This window comes from Triticum urartu, chromosome 6A (assembly GCF_056163025.1).
Source record: "Triticum urartu cultivar PI428250 chromosome 6A, HENAU_Tu73, whole genome shotgun sequence".
NCBI classification, from domain to species: Eukaryota; Viridiplantae; Streptophyta; class Magnoliopsida; order Poales; family Poaceae; genus Triticum; species Triticum urartu.
This window is the reverse complement of record NC_141878.1, coordinates 597172544-597188871: the sequence shown is the minus strand read 5'-3', so window position 1 is coordinate 597188871 and position 16328 is coordinate 597172544. Positions and strand designations below refer to the sequence as shown.

The following is a 16328-nucleotide window of genomic DNA, read 5'->3' as shown; positions in this document are numbered from 1 at the left end:
CCATTTGATTTGCATCTAATCTTATTCTGAGAGTAAAAGCATCTAATGTTAATATGAATATTCTGGTTTCCTATTATCGTTTCAGTTTTCTTACGCGGCTTCGACTTTCATCCGGGATCACACATACATACATGGTGGGAATCTTGCTCTGGATGGCGATGGGCCGATGGGCATGGAAAACAACTCCCATCTGGTAGCTACTAGCTAGGGACAACTGCACAATGAAACGAACAGTGTAATTAGGCCGGCATCCCCCCCCCCCCCCCCCCCCCCCCCCAAAAGTCGAGTCGTCGACGACCAACGATAGTGCCACTTCTGGCTCGTTCTGCTATCATATAACGGAACATAACGCTTCTGGCTCCAGCTGTGCTAGAAAATCTTTCAAAACAGTATGTATGATAGGGAATTTTGTGATGGCCCGTTGCCTTCCACGAACAAACCATACATATTAATTCAGTTTTCTGGTGGAAAAAGAAACTGCGGATCTGACATTATCAGTACTACTAGTGTCCAGTTTGTTTCTGAGTTGTGCCAACAAATTTCATTCTAATTGTTGCAACTTGCAACTAGAGCTTTTAGGCCCTTGGACAAATAACATTGTGACACAAGTCCACCATACCTCCTGGTGATTCTTTTTCTTTTCGAGAAACCAGCAGGAGCTCTAACTTTTCATATAGAAGAAGAGAATTGACTGGCCAATAAGGGAAACCAGCCGAAAACCAATACAACGAGCCCACGCCAGCCTCGAGGCTGTGCCCCAACGGACCAACGACTCTACCACCCAAGCAACCCTAGTCGGCACCCTACTACATGCTCCGGATTCGCCACTCCTGCTTACAAACATCAGCAACACACCACACCGGCCCCGAGGACGCGCATCCAGCAGGTTAACTTGCAAAGATCCAAAATAAGCATTGGTGATAAGCTTGCATGATGATGTGAAGTTGTGAACACCGCAACAGAAGTATCACCTTCCAGAAAGAATGGTCACAGTCGTAGCTGCAGGTGTACATAAAGCCTGATCAATCTCTTCATCCTCATGTCCATCAGTGACCAGAGAAGCTGGTTGGAAGTCTGCAAGTCTCACACCTCCTTCTAAATACAACATGACTAGACGCATACATGGGCGCGACCTGGGCAGCGAATGGGAGCACAGCAACCCAAGCTTCAGCACAAGCTCAACCTCCGCCGCGTCGTAATCTTTCAGCTCAGGGTCCACGGCGTCGACGATCGAGCCACCCTGCCATGTGCCACGTACCCAATCCGCCAGCGCAAGAAGGCCGCCACTGGTGTTGGCCGGGCCGATTGGTTTTCTCCCGCAAACCACCTCTATGGTAAACACTCCAAATGCAAATACGTCGGTCGCCTTGGTCGCCTTGCCAAGCCGGGCCAGCTCAGGGGCAATGTATCCCCAGGTGCCCGCCACATGTGTAGTGTGGGCATCGACTCCATGGTCATGCAGCCTTGCGAGGCCAAAGTCACCAAGCCTCCCATTCATGTCGTCGTCGAGGAGAACGTTGCTTGCCTTGACGTCCCGATGGATGATGACTTGCTCCCAATCCTCGTGCAGGTAGAAGAGGCCGGAAGCTACGCCTTTGATGATGCGAAGCCTCTGAGCCCAATCCAGGGTCGGCGTATTCTTGTCATACAAGTACCTATCAAGGCTGCCATTGGGCATGTGGTCATAGACCAAGAGCAGCTCCTGCTTGTACCGACAATAGCCTAGCAGTTGGACAAGGTTTCGGTGGCGGACATGGCCAAGGACAGCGATCTCCGCCATGAACTCCTTCTTCCCCTGCTTTGATTCCGGCGACACCCGCTTGATGGCCACATGCTGTGTGGTGGTAGGCAGCACCCCTTTGTACACCCTTCCAAAGCCTCCTTTCCCGAGGAGCATCTTGTCGCTGAAGCCTTCGGTGGCAGTCACAAGTTCCTTGTATGTGAAAGACGACATCCCACACTTGATCTCCCACTCATCATCTTCCTTTGCCTTTCTCAGTTGCCGACAGATCAGAACAGCAAAAACTATTAGGATGACTGCTGGGATGATCGATGGCACTCCTAAAATGATCATTTTGCTGGGATCATGGGATTTGGCCTGATGTTGAAGTTCATCTACGGAGTCGTCAAGTGGCTGAGCCACCCCATCTACTTTCAGACTCCAGCCAAGTACATAATGGCTGGAGGAGGCTTTTCTACTGGATGCAGAGAACCCAGCATAAACCGGACCTAACGATAACAAAGAGGACAGATTGACAGTGGTCGACAACAACGGAAGTTGGGGTTTAAAGGAAGGACAAGGTGCTAACGTAACATTCAGCTGGTATGATTTGCTATCATAGTCCACCCATGCCTGAATTCGTCCACCGCTTCTGAGTACAACGGTTTGGAACTCACCGTAGAAGTCATAGAAGCCAGCAGTTTGGGATTCAACTGAGACCAAGCTGTTGAAATCAATCCCAACATGGTTGTCATCAATGTCCCCGATCTCAGGATTTAAGACGGTGTCGAACTCGACAGCAAAGAAAACATGGCCATCTGAGTTAGAATAGGGGAGGCCAAGGTACTGGCCTGGCGAATTATCAGGTAGGTCACTGGTGGATGAAAGCATGAAGGCCAGCCCATTACCTTTATACTGCTTGAAGCCCATGACGAACACAAACGTAGTTGAGAAGGAGGAGATGGCGCCACCAGGATTATCTTGGAAGTTTAGGGGATAGCTGCAGAAAGCATGGCCGCTTGTACCACCTGGGCCATTGGTTAGACTCAACAGATCATTTATCCACAAAGCTTTGCCATCAAGCTTCATATCAGCTGAAAATCCATTATAGACCAGCTCATTGGTATCAGCAATAACACCAGAGGTGTGGAGGTGGTTGGCAAAACAGAGGAAGAAGAGAACAGGGAGGTAGGGGCGCCAAGAGATAGGAAACATTCTGCTAAAGAGGTAAACTAACTAGCTTGAGCTGCAGGGCAGTGAGTGAAGGAAACACTAAAGCAGTCAGGTATATATAGTGCAAAATCTGTGCTACAGAGTAAACATGATGGAGGTTAAGCAGTGCTTGTAGGTTTAGATGATTTTCCGGGTGGGTGGCAAATTCGTACCACCACAGAGAACAAATATCTGTTCACAACCCCGACGACTTGAAGTATAGGCGACGACCTGAAGTCTGGGTTTCACTTCAATTGATCGGAAAAATCTGTTCACAACCCTATCCAAGACGCAACAGGAAGAAGTCCAAGATTCTTGTTTCCAACCACACACCTGGTCCCTGCGGCCAGCTGTAGTCTTCTGTTATCTTGAGCATTTTTGGGCCGCACAATTTCTGGGCTCCTGCCACCTCCATTAATTAGCAGGCCTATACTTCGGTGTCAATGTAACTCAGCTATGGACATGGGTAACCATCTCCTCTTCCTCCTCCTCACCATTGTAGTTAACCTCCATGCATTTAAGCACACTGCCAGCAGCGACAAACTCACCTTCAACGGCTTCTCCGAGGCAAATCTGAAGCTGAGTGGCCAAGCGTCTATGGTAGGCCATGCTATAAGGCTCACCGGTGGCGTCACCCTGACAGGAGGGGATGCTTTCTACAGCAGGCCCCTTGATTTCAGTAGCAACCCCAGCGGTGGTGGGACCTCCTTCTCGACAACCTTCGTGTTTGCCATCAAGTATGACACTACAGAAAGCCCCTCAGGAGCTCCTGGCATGGCCTTCGTGCTCTCTTCCACCATGGAGCTGCAACATCTGCACAACAACTCAGTGGTTCAGGGCCAGCTGGGTTTCGGTGATGCAGGAGGTAACAGCTCCAACTCAGGTGACCAATTCTCCTTTACAATCGAGCTCACCTACATCAACGACTACCTTGTTGATATCGATGTCAAAAACTCAGTCTCCATTAACCATACCACCGGCTCCCACAGGGCTAACAGCATGTTCGAAAGCACCAAACTTAGCAGTGCCAAACCGATGCAAGTGTGGATACACTATAATGGCACGGAGCAAAAGCTAAATGTCACCTTAGAAGAATTCCATGATCAGGTCAAACGGGCTAAACCGCTGAGCCTGCCACAGTTATCGTCCACTGTCAATCTCTCACCTTTGCTGTCAAACTCTGAGCATGTATATGCTGGGTTCTCTGCTGCAAATGGGCAAACAAATTGCAACCAATATGTTCTTGGATGGAGTTTCATGAAAAATGGACAAGCTCCACCACTAAACCCCTTTGATCTCCCCCGAAACCTGCCAAATCCTCCTGTAGAAGAGCATCAGAAAAAGGACAGCCCACTCCTGATCGTTCCCATTGTCACTTTGGTTCCCATTGTCTTGGTTCTTCTTGTGCTCATTTTTTCCTACAATGTTAAGTTGTGGTTGAAGAAAGCCCATGCACACGAAAAATGGGAAATTGACTGTGGGGTGTTGCAATCTTTCACGTACAAATATCTATTTATTTCCACCAGCGGGTTCAACAAAAAGGCACTCCTAGGGAAAGGAGGATTTGGGAAGGTCTACAAGGGTGTGATGGGTGTCCCTAAGGAGACTATTGCAATCAAGAGGGTGTCTCCAGAATCAAAGCAGGGGATGAAAGAATTCATGGCTGAAATCGCCATTCTTGGTCACCTCCGTCATCGTAACCTTGTCCAACTGATTGGCTACTGCCACCACAGGCATGAACTTCTTTTGGTTTATGACTACATGCCCAACGGTAGCCTTGATATGTATTTGCATAAAAAGGATAAGCCAACTCTGTATTGGTCTCAAAGGCTTCACATCATCAAAGGGGTTGCGGCTGGCCTTGTGTACTTGCATGAGGACTGGGAGCAGGTTGTTATCCATCGAGATATCAAGGTGAGCAACGTGCTCCTTGATGATGGAATGAATGGAAGACTAGGTGATTTCGGCCTTGCAAGGTTGCATGGACATGAAGCCGACGCCCATACCACGCATGTGGCAGGCACCTGGGGTTACATTGCTCCTGAGCTGGCTAGGCTCCGGAAGGCGACCAAGGCAACGGACGTGTATGCATTTGGCATATTCTTGATGGAAGTTGCATGTGGAAGGCGGCCAATTGAGACGAGTGCCCATGGTGAACCTCTGGTGCTAGCAGACTGGGTGTTCAACACATGGCAAACTGGTTCACTCGTTGATGCAATGGACACGAGGTTAGAACAGGACCATGTCACTGAAGAGGTAGAATTAGTTCTAAAACTTGGACTTCTATGCTCCCACTCGCTCCCCAAGGAAAGGCCATGCATGCGAACCGTAATGCAATACCTGGACAGCGATGCAACGCTCCCAAATTTCCCACCAAGTTTTTTCACTGCTAATTCAAGCAAAGATGAAGGATTTGAAGACCAGGTTGTGCCCCCTCCCTCAGTGGCAACATCTATCACAGGACTTTCTGGAGGAAGATGAAAGAAGTGTCTCGCCATCAAATTTCCCTGCCACAACAAGATTTTCATGACAAAGAAAGATGCCATTTATGAGACTCAATATCACCACTCAGCAGAATGTACTTCTACAATGAGCTTCAATGTATGGAGTAATAATTAGAGACAGTATGTACCATAAATCCATATCTAGAGCAAGCTTGTGATGCTCTCTAAGAGGAAGATGTTCTACGTATGTTATTTTAGTTCATGCATGCTTCTTCGCTTCCCCTATATTGTGTATCAAAATGCCGCAACTTCTTATGTTGAATCATAAACAGAGCTATTACAGGACAAATTCCAAAAGGGTAAGTGTGGGTGACTGGTGGGTGAGGGCGTGGTGATTTGCAGCCATCCGTTGTAGCCGCGTTCGCAAATGACATAATTTGGAGTTAACCAGCCCCTTCTGTTTTACTGATTGCTTCAGAAACTAATACACTCTAGTCCTAATCATATGGGACGACTCAACATGATCCAGAAGACGGATCATAAACTTTCTCACTAGAAACAACTCTGTCAGAACTTAATTTTACGAAGTAAATCATCTACTTAGATAAAGATGACTAAAAGGATAAGGAGTGTTGTACCTGTGGCGCTGAGTTGCTATGTTCAGAACTTCGTCAGCTATAGGAGCCGCAGTATTCTGAAAGTTTCTGGCTGCAGCTATGTGTTGCTGAACTGTAATAAGGTCGCTGTATGTTTTGAATTTCAGACCAAACCCGTGGGGGGCTGCACCCTGTGTTATCAATTTCCTGTTAAATGAAACTGGGACATAACAAGCTTGTCTGTGGTGCGGAGTCGCTATGTTCAGAATCTTGTCAGTTGTAGGAGCTGCAGTGTTTGGATAAGTTTCCGGCTGCAGCTGCGCGTTGCTGTGTAATAAGGTTGCTATATGTTTTCAATTTCAGACTGAATCCGTGGAAATTGGGAGCTCTGCTCCTTAATTCGTAAAAAGGGAGTCTTGTCCCTAAGCCTCTGATGTTGTCGTCCCCTCCATGACTTGGGCCAGTGCTGGTAGTGGTAGCCCCAGATGACGTCAGTTTTGTACGCGACTAACAAAATTCAGATATAAGTTAACAGTAAAGACAAGTAAGGAGTAACATATGCATGCCATAAATTCTACAAGGCAATATATAAAAAGTACAAACAAATGTATTGAGAAAAGGTTAAGAAAAGTTATCAGCAAACCTCTGGGTTTAGGGTTATCATTGAATTTGAGCGATAATCATTGCTGTCCGTCATTCTTCCCTTTCTATTTCACTCATTTGTTTTGAACCTGCCTCAAACAAAGCTGCAGCAGGTTAATATGTTACCTGGCATAAAGGGTGAAAGGGAGGTTGATATGTAGAACAGTAGAAAGTCAGCAATCCATACCCAAACTCCTTCTCACAAAAGCAAATGGGCGCAAGTTATATACTGCATACAGTACATCTATCTACTTAACAGTTGAGCTGCAATGTTGCATCACCCTGACATTAACTTTATAATATTTTGTGCAGGTATGGTATATACACTTTTCCTAACCAAAAAATGTTCACATCACACACGCACAAAGTAAATAGCTTACCTTAATCAGACTTGGCGAGCATGTCAACCAAGGAATTATGCACATGGCAGTTCATCTCAGACACAGCTAGCCCTCGTGTATTTGCTTTGCAACTAAGAAGAAACCGGGCTGTGCGCAGGCAGGCATCAACACGACAATCGTCGCACCATCAGCCTTGAAACCCATCATGTTCACATTTCTCTGTGGCATCACTCCGAAGTCCAAACAAGCCCCTCGGAACACCAGCATCTGTCTAGCTCTGCCTCAGGTGTATATCCTGACATGATAGTGCTCCATCAGACCGGATGCCTATCCACCATTTCGTCAAACACCTCCGACGCAGCCACCACGTCCCCTGCCCTGGCACAAACATGCTTAGCATAGCGTCTCCATCCACCAAGTTCCTAGTAGCCATTTCGTCGAGCACCCTTCTTGCATCCCCTAACCCAGACAGAGCTCCCATCAGAAAGAATGAAGCAAGGCAGCGCCCACGTGCGCGGCAGGAGCCGAGCCCAGGTCTCACCAAGAACTCATGCAGCTGGCCGGCGACGGGCGAGCTTGATGGACGGCTCGTAGCGTGCACAACGGCCTGAGCACGGAGCTCACGGTGAGGCCGTTCAGGAGCGGGAGCGGGCCGACGGGACGTGGACGTTGGCGGAGATAGCAGGGACGCCATGGAAGGAAGACGACGCGGGCCATGCGTGGCGAGGCGATGAGGGTGACGGCCGGCAGCACGGGCGGGGAGCGGAGCAGACCGATCCGTCTACGCACGCACAGTGATCGCCGGCCGAAACAGAGAAACAGAGCACGGGGAGTAGCCGGCAGCGACGTGATCTGCTCTGCTAGCTGTAAACTGGCGTAGCTTACTGTTATTATTGTTAAACTGAATTAGAGCATCTCGAGCAGCTTAAAAAAAACTCTATATCTGTCTATTAAGCTCTCCCAGTAAATTTGTTGGATTTCTCCAATACAGCTTTCCTTATACTTGCCTGACATATGTACCCATGTCGGTGCCTAATTCTCTTTCTCTATTTCTCTCTCCCATGCATGGAAGACACGGAAGACACGGCGACCTTCCTCTATATTCTTTTAGTATGTTATTTTCCTAATTGGTTGATTGACACGGGTGCTAATCTACATGTATGCGGTGATATTTTCATGTTTTCTTCTTATCAGACAGCTAGGACTTTCATCATGCTGATGGGCAATGATTCAAGTGCTTCTGTTCGTGGTGTTGGCACGGTTGATCTGAAGTTTACTTCGAAAAAAAATCATGCGGCTGAAGAACGTGCATTATGTCCCCTCCATATTAAAAAAAACCTTGTTAGCGGATCTCTTCTGTGTATAGAGGGTTGCTAGATTGTTTTCGGGTCCAATAAATTTATAGTGTCCGAGTATGGAACTTTTGTTTCTAAAGGTTATGAATCAGGAGGCTTGTTCCGGCTATTTTTGTTACATGTTTGTAATAAAGTTAATGCAAACATCTGTCTATGTATAGTGATAATAATAAACGATGCTGCCCCTGCTTTCAAATTTGGTAATGGCATGCGGAGAAAATACAACGTCGCTAAAGTTTCATCTTGTTAGGTGCGTCGGAATATGTTAAACACTAGCTATACATATGACATTGTTGTCGTGCAAGCAGGTCCAACGCCATAAGTATATATGATACTACTGACATGTGCTCCATCACCTTTACTATTTTTAACAGTGACGGCATACTGGTGGCATCGGGTGTCAACGTCAGCAAGGCCATTTTTACCATGTCATAGCTAGACCTTTTTGCACTACTGAGTAAACCAATGATCCAATGTTTTAGGTATTACATAATATATAATGATACTATTATAGAGATATTTCTTATACTATGTGTTTTAGATATCTCAACCAAGATATTCAAGAGTACACACATATATAGACACTATGTTCACTCAAGTGTCACAAATTGATCTTTGAGTGCATGCGACTTTTGTCTTTTCTTATGTTCTCACATTCAAAGCTGTGTTTCGTGTCAATATCTTTTAAAGGGGTGATATATCAAAAGTGCATGTTGTTTTGCCAACAATAGACAGTGGATAAGTATATATCACAAGTAACACTTTTATTGAAATTAACAACATTGCAATTTCATTATATCTTAACTAATTTATTAAAATAATTAATAGCTAAGATTTGATTTAATGAAAATAAGTATAAAAAATTAGTATAAATGTCAAACTTATTATCATTTGCCCTATGCCACTAAGTAGTGTTGTGCCGATGTATCCAACTACCTAAGGGAGTATGCAAACTAACGAGTCGGAGTACGTTGCATCGACCAACGGCCGGTAGCCGGAGCCCACCGATTGCTCTAATGCCAATCTCGTCCAGGAACAACTTGATGACGTGGCCAACATGATAGTTGGAAAATGGGATGCTGACCGGTCAAGGAGGAGAGGAGCTTGATGTGATGAACCCAACTGGAGTATTCCGAAAGGGCTAACTTGCATGACCATAGCAATCCGTCAAGCATCAACTGATCGATTGATACTTCTTTCACTGCAAAATGGACATAACATTTACGTTAACTTTGCCCAATATCAGAAACAAAACTTTGGCCAATACGCTTTAATTACAACTTGTTAGTACAAAAAACAATCCATGGTAAAAGCAATTAATATTATTAATCTAGTAATGTTGTTTTGCGTGATGAATTCCATCTATGATATTAAACATCTAACCAAAATCAAAGCAAATAAAGTGTGCAACCACAACAACATCTAGTTTGGACCAGACAAACTACTACCTATGTACCAAAATATAAGACGCTTTTTGGTACATAAGACGCTTTTGTAGTTCAACTTAAATTGCAAAAATGTCTTATATTTTGATACGGATGGAGTATATTAGAGGGTAAAGGACAGTTACATATCCAGTTAAGACTAGCCAAATAATTCATCTACCACTACCTAGCATGACAACATTTTTAGCAGTGAGTAGGCATGAAAATAGGTACAAACAGGGAAAGGTCCCAAGGTATCACTCCTCTGAGGATCTAGAGGAAGAAGAGCCAAGTTAACTAGAATTATTCTTAAGTTACTTCCACACCATATCAGATAAAACAAGGCTAACAAAATCCAAGAACAAAGTGATAGTGAACCCTCAGGTTCAAATAATGACATGAAGCCAATATATTAATTTGTCTTGTACAGATGCATATCCTTTTCTCTCGTACAAATGGACTTGCAACTTGTAGCTGGGTGCCAGGACTCCTAATAAAAGTTATATAATGAATAAATATTTTGTAAATATCATACAAAGTTGTCAATCTAAGTACAAACCTAGATTATTAACATGGCCAAACGATATAACAATATGTGATGACGGAAAAAATACAATCAGCTTTAAGCTTCAATTATGCCGATTGAGCTACCAATTTCACGACTAGTTGGTTCAAGCTATTTTATTCATGAGCTATTTTCAAATTCAACCTACCACGTAACACTACAGATATGCACTTTATATGATTCCTATACACCCTCAAAAGGCATGAAACAATGATATTTAGTTCAATTATCGTACAAACCATGTAACAAATTCTTTCTATTCATTCTTATACTCTACGAATCATGGAATAATTGATAATTTATCTTTTGCTAACTCATACTCAAACCACATAGTTTGGTACAAATAATAGTAATGACATGTGTATAGTAGAAAACAAGTTGCTACCATTTTTCTTTTCCATGAGAAGGGACACACTCATACTTTTTTTCTAAAGAAACCCAAAATCATGACAATATAGAACACTGATAACCCATCGGCTATGGAAGCAGAACTAATGGAATAACGAACATAAAGAAAACTAGTTATGACTAATTAATGAATGTTTACCAAGATTATAAACATCCCATGCAATTGAGCCACACAAGTATCAGAATGGAACACTAGAAAACAACGCTATATGTTTGAGAATTCACCTAGCAGTTTAAAGAGTCAAGGATATATACAGTGGTACTTCAGATTGTTGTTTATAACACTAATGAAAACACGTGGAAGACTTCATATCAACCACTTATAGGAGATGACTTAGATATTTTCGTACCTGCATCCTGAAGTTGTGCTATTATCTGCTGCCGTGTGGACACTTGTGAATGGATGAAACACATGTATGATGTGGGTTTCGGAAAGTTCCTTGCACCTCGATGACCAGAGTGACTCAAGATGCACCATAAAGTGGCCGATAGCTGTTCTGAAGAACACCACGTTACGGTCCTCAACAAGCCCTTCTATCGACAGGCTCTTTTTCTCCTCCTCCATGTTCAAGTAAAGTAGCTTGTCCATTTGAATAGTCTTTGTTGATCGTCCATGAATTAGCAGCACCATCTCCGTCCGTCTTGGTCCTCTTCCATAGTTGCGCGTCAGTGCCCCACAGGAAGAGGAATCCAAGGCCACCATCCTGTGCCCGCATAACCCAGAGGCTGTGATTCCCTTGGCCATACATATTCACCGGGAGCTGTATCGCGGCGAGGCTCTGAGTACCCAAATTGAACTCAAGAATGGGAGTCGGATGATCCGGATTCCTAGAAGACAACCAGTAAAGGGAATCCCCAAATAGGACACCCGGAATTTCCGTCACTATAGAAACAACGGGTGGAATTGTTGCGGAGATGACACTGCCCCATTGACGGGTCTGCGATGAGTAAACGCAGGCGAGGGCCTGCGTGTGATGCTCGTCGTGGCCTACCAAGACGACCCGGAAATGGTCCTCCTCTCCGGCACGAAGCACGGCCCCGTTCATCGCGTCGAGGCCCGGAGGTTCTTCGAGGCGGTGCTGGTCGCTGGTGACGGGGTCCCAAACCAGGAACCCTTGCCGGTGCTCCGAGGCGGCGAGCACGAGGCCGTGGCGGCAGCTGAATAGTATGCAGGGGAAGTCGGCGACCGGGAAGGGGAAGCGGACGCGGTTGGGGGGATCCAGCGTCGGGACGAAGGAAACGAAGTTGTTGCGGTGCGCGAAGGTGGGGTAGTCGGTGAAGAAGCCGCCGAGGAGGGGCGCGTGGGAGCGGTGCCGAGCGCGGAAGCGACGGAGGAAGGCGGCGTCGCGGGAGAGGCCGCGCCAGCGAGTGGAGACGAGGGAGGCGCGCGGGAGGGAAGATGGTTCCGGCGGGAGGCGGAGGAGGATCTCGGAGAGGAGGTCGTCGATCTCCATCTTCTGGATCGCCTCCTTGCTCGTGTAGGCTGCGGCTGGTGCCAGGCGCGTCGGGGTCGGCGGGCTCTAGCTACCAGCTGGGTCGGTCAGGTAGTGGGACGTGGATCTTGGCGTAGCTTGCGGGTAGTTAGATCAGGCCGCTGCCTGTGCTTCGTGGCATGGCATGAAATTAGTGCATGCAGCGGCCGGCGTTGTAGAAAATTAGTTCAAGACTTCAGGTGGACGGGAGATAGGTGCCAGTGCATGCAGCGGCGTTCTAGTAAACAGTATTCTAAGTCGATTGAGACTTGGTTATGTCTCCGGTGCTATATTCTTGAGATCAATACATTGAGACTCGTGTAAAAATTTCTTTTGAGATATTTTTTGTTCTTATATGGCATTGTCATTTGACCGAGACTTGGTTAAATCTCAGTCGACTGAGACCTAACCACACCCTCCAGCAAATTCGTTCAGCTGGACGGGACGCGGTGGCAACCAAAACGATATTAGGGCATGTGCAATGGTGCTATCTTAAGTGCCACGTAGGATAAATACTAAGGTGAAGAAGAAAGGAATTATAAAAAAATGCTTGTCTTCTCTTATTTAATAGATGATCTCTTAGTACAATATTTCTCATCGTAGTTTTTCAAATTAATAGCTAGTTATTGAAGATAAGTCTTAGATACAATTCATTATATATACACATACATTTTATCAAACTACATACAAGACTTAAGATAGACTATCTTATAAACCATTATACATACCTTACATAGTTTGAAGGTTAAAAAAGCATTACTTGACCGTATAAATAAATGAGATAACCAGAAAAGGCTGCAAGGTTTAAAGCAACCCCAACAGTTTCCACTTGACCGGCAAGGTTTTCACAAGGACAAGCTTCCACACCGGCAAGCTTTACACGCTGTTAAACTTTTCACTTAGCCGGCAAGCTTTTCACTCGGCCGGCAAGCTTTGACGTCGGCAAGATTTTCACGCCAGCAAGCTTTACACGCTGGCAAACTTTTTACTTAGCCGGCAAGCTTTTCACACTCAACCGGCAAGCTTTACACGCTGGCAAACTTTTCACTTAGCCGGCAAGCTTTTCACTCGGCCGGCAAGCTTTGACGTCGGCAAGATTTTCACGCCGGCAAGCTTTAACGCCAGCAAGCTTTTCATTAGGCCGGCATGCTTTTCGCCGGCGAGCTTCATTCAGCCGGCAAAGGCCGAATAACTCACGCGACCCATCAGACACCACCTAGGTGGGTGTCTAGTCCCTCGTGTCACTATTTCACTCAGGACCGGTCCGCAGAGTGTTGCCTTTAATTTTTGCATACGAATTCGGATTGGGATGACTTTTATACCAAAATCAACCGATTCGATTCGACGAGACAAAGACAACTCATGTAGAACATTTCTTTTTATGAGGCCGTCTTGAAGGGTGTAATCAGCCAAACAGTGATCTGAATATAAAATTTTAGAACTTTGAACACAGTTACGTATCCTAAGATGAGGTCAAATGGTGATGACCCAAACATCAAAGTTGCTCAATTTGATGATACGAAACCTTTTCATTTAAGGCCATCTTAATAGTGTTTCATACCATGCCAAAATCCGATCTCTACATTCCCTAATAAAAATAAAATAAAATCCGGTCAGACAATGTGTCGAACACATCAAGCGCAAGGCGGAGCCAGAGAGTTGCCAGACGCATCGCGGTGGCGTCCGGGCCGACGACGACACCCCCCGCAGCGAGGACGGGAGAGAGGACTGCTCTGCCGGAGCTGGTAGCGCAGAGGCTGGGAATGGCCGCGGAGAGGGGCGGCGGCGGAGCTGCGGGGCGGACGGCGCGAAGGAGGAAGAAGAGAGGAGAAGAAAATGGACCCGGCAACTCAGGGATGGATTTGGTGCAATTTGGGATGGGGGCGGGGTGAGCACGTTCGGACACTGGGTGAATATATATGAAGGCTGCCGGTCAGCCCAGGCATTTCAGACCCGTTTGAGACGTCCAGGTGAATCAAAATTTCGTGACCAATCAATAAACAGGCCGGTGTTTGAGAAGTTTCAGACCCGTTTGAGACGTCCAGGTGAATCAAAATTTCGTGACCAATCAATAAACAGGCCGGTGTTTGAGAAGTGTTTGGAGCACCCGGCTGTAGATGCTCTGACACACTCGCCAGCACCAGCCCAAGTCCATTTTCCGCCTGCGCGCCCTCTTGTAGCACTCGTGTGTGTCCCTTGTGAACGTAGCGAGCGGCAAGCTGGCAAAGCTACGAGCCAGGTCACAACAATTGAGCTAGCGACGTGGGCGCGCTGCATGCAGTGATGCCGCCACGGCGCCTTCACGTTCCCGCGACGCCCTCGAGTTCCTGCGCACAAATATCGCCCGTCCGTGTTCATCTATCAATCTCATCTCAGGCCTACTCCAACGCTGACCTCGTTCTGTCTTGTCGTGTCTGCGTTGATTCAAACGGACAGAAGCAACGACCCAAAACACGTCCGTCCACAAAATTTATCCGTTTGGTGTCTATTTTGACCCACTTTCGACCCAAACTTGCGTCTGGTTTGCGTTCAGACAAACAACAAATGGACGCCCATTCTCTCCTTGTCTCGGTCGCCCACCTATCTCCTACCGCCCACATTTACGGCGCAAACGTGGGTCGATCCACTTGCCAGCCACCCATCCACCTGGTCGTCGTCCTTTATAATGTGGAAGCTGTGGACCGGCCAGTCCACAGTTCCGCTTCCGAGCCCGCATGCCTCCTCAAGTCCTGACACGAGCAAACCCTAGTCCCCCGGGCCATCGCTCTTCCACCTCCTCGCCATCGGCTATGGTCTGGAAGTGGATCCCCGGCAAGGGGAAGCACGACCACAAGGTCGGGTCGTCATCCGGCCGCCGCAGACGCAGCCACTCCAACCCCTTTGGCATTCGCCATTTCGCCGCCGTCCTACGTGCGTGTACGTTTTGCCGACCCAAATGGACAAAATCCAAGCAAAACAGACATCCATTTGGGGTCGATGGTTAGAGTTGGCCTCATAGACTCATACTCATCTTCCTGTTTTAAGCTAGAACATCAGCCATGGGAGTCAAGCGTGATGTAGTCGTGCGGTGTCTCTTGCTTGCCGGGCTCCTTCTCCTGGCCGTGGCCTCCGAGGCTCCGGACACGAAGGAGGAGGAGGCCTGGTGGTGCAAGAAGGAATGCGACTCGAAGGCGTGGAAGGACAACGGAAGGCTAAGGAGTGCAAGGAGCAGTGCAGTGCAAGGGTCGCCACCACAACCATGAGGTGCTCTGGGAAAACCAAGTCTCTCAACAAAGAAACCGAAAAGAAGAAAAGGAAATATGGTGAAAACCAAGAAGGAATCAATAGTAAAATGAAAAAAGAAAAGAAAACCAAAGAAAATCATCAAAAACAAAGGAAGACCGAAGAAAATCATCAAAAACAAAGGAAACAAAAGTATAACGAAGACAAATGAAAAAACGAAGAAAAATGGTGAAAAAAAACAAAAGAAAAACATAAACCCAAAAGAAAAAACCCAATAAGAAGCCAACAAAGAAGCAAAAAACAAATCGAAGAAAACAAAGGAAACCAAAAAAGAACAAATAAACCCAAAAGAAAAAGGTGAAGAAAAAATGAAAAAAAAAGACAAAAGAAAAATCATGAAAAACCGAAGGAAAATGGAAACGAAAAAAATCTGAAGAAAATGGTCGAGCGAGAACGGGTGAAAACGGGCCGGCCCAGTACTGTAGCGCATGTGTAGGCGAGCCTTAATATATCTCGGGCGATACATATCATAGATGATGATGTATGGGCGTTTGGTTAGGATGAATGGGAATTACATATAGGGGACTTAAAAGGCTTAACCTAAGTCTTTAGAAAAAATGGCTTAACCTAAGTCTAGCATTTTTGGTTGAGAGTCCGGTTGCAAAACGTCCCTAAACCATCTCCTCTTCCCCCCTTTGCATGCACAAGGAAAGTACTACGCCGCCGCCGGCCCTAGTAGCCGGCAACACCCTCCTCCAATCGCCATGAAGGGTCTCCACACCAACGGTGATGTAAGTCGTGCTTGAGTGCTGTTCTTGTTAATTCTCTCGTAGATGTAACTCAGACGGATTATGAACAGATCTACCATCATCGTACGCATCTCCCTGGTTGCATGCAGCTGCATGAAGAAGCTGCCGGTAATGGGGT

The 16328-nt window shown here is 46.4% G+C and overlaps 1 protein-coding gene and 2 pseudogenes across 1 annotated transcript; 1 reads left to right on the top strand and 2 right to left on the bottom strand.

Moving 5' to 3' along the window:
* Window positions 1-539: 539 nt before the first annotated feature.
* Window positions 540-3055, bottom strand: LOC125529181 (L-type lectin-domain containing receptor kinase IV.2 pseudogene; annotated as a pseudogene).
* A 316-nt stretch (window positions 3056-3371) lies between these two features.
* LOC125529182 (L-type lectin-domain containing receptor kinase SIT2 pseudogene) lies at window positions 3372-6464 on the top strand (annotated as a pseudogene).
* Window positions 6465-11228: 4764 nt separating this feature from the next.
* Window positions 11229-12161, bottom strand: LOC147966982 (uncharacterized). The gene has a single exon (XM_087530999.1). The coding sequence runs from the start codon at window positions 12159-12161 to the stop codon at window positions 11229-11231; it is 933 nt and encodes a 310-aa protein (XP_087387125.1).
* Window positions 12162-16328: the final 4167 nt, after the last annotated feature.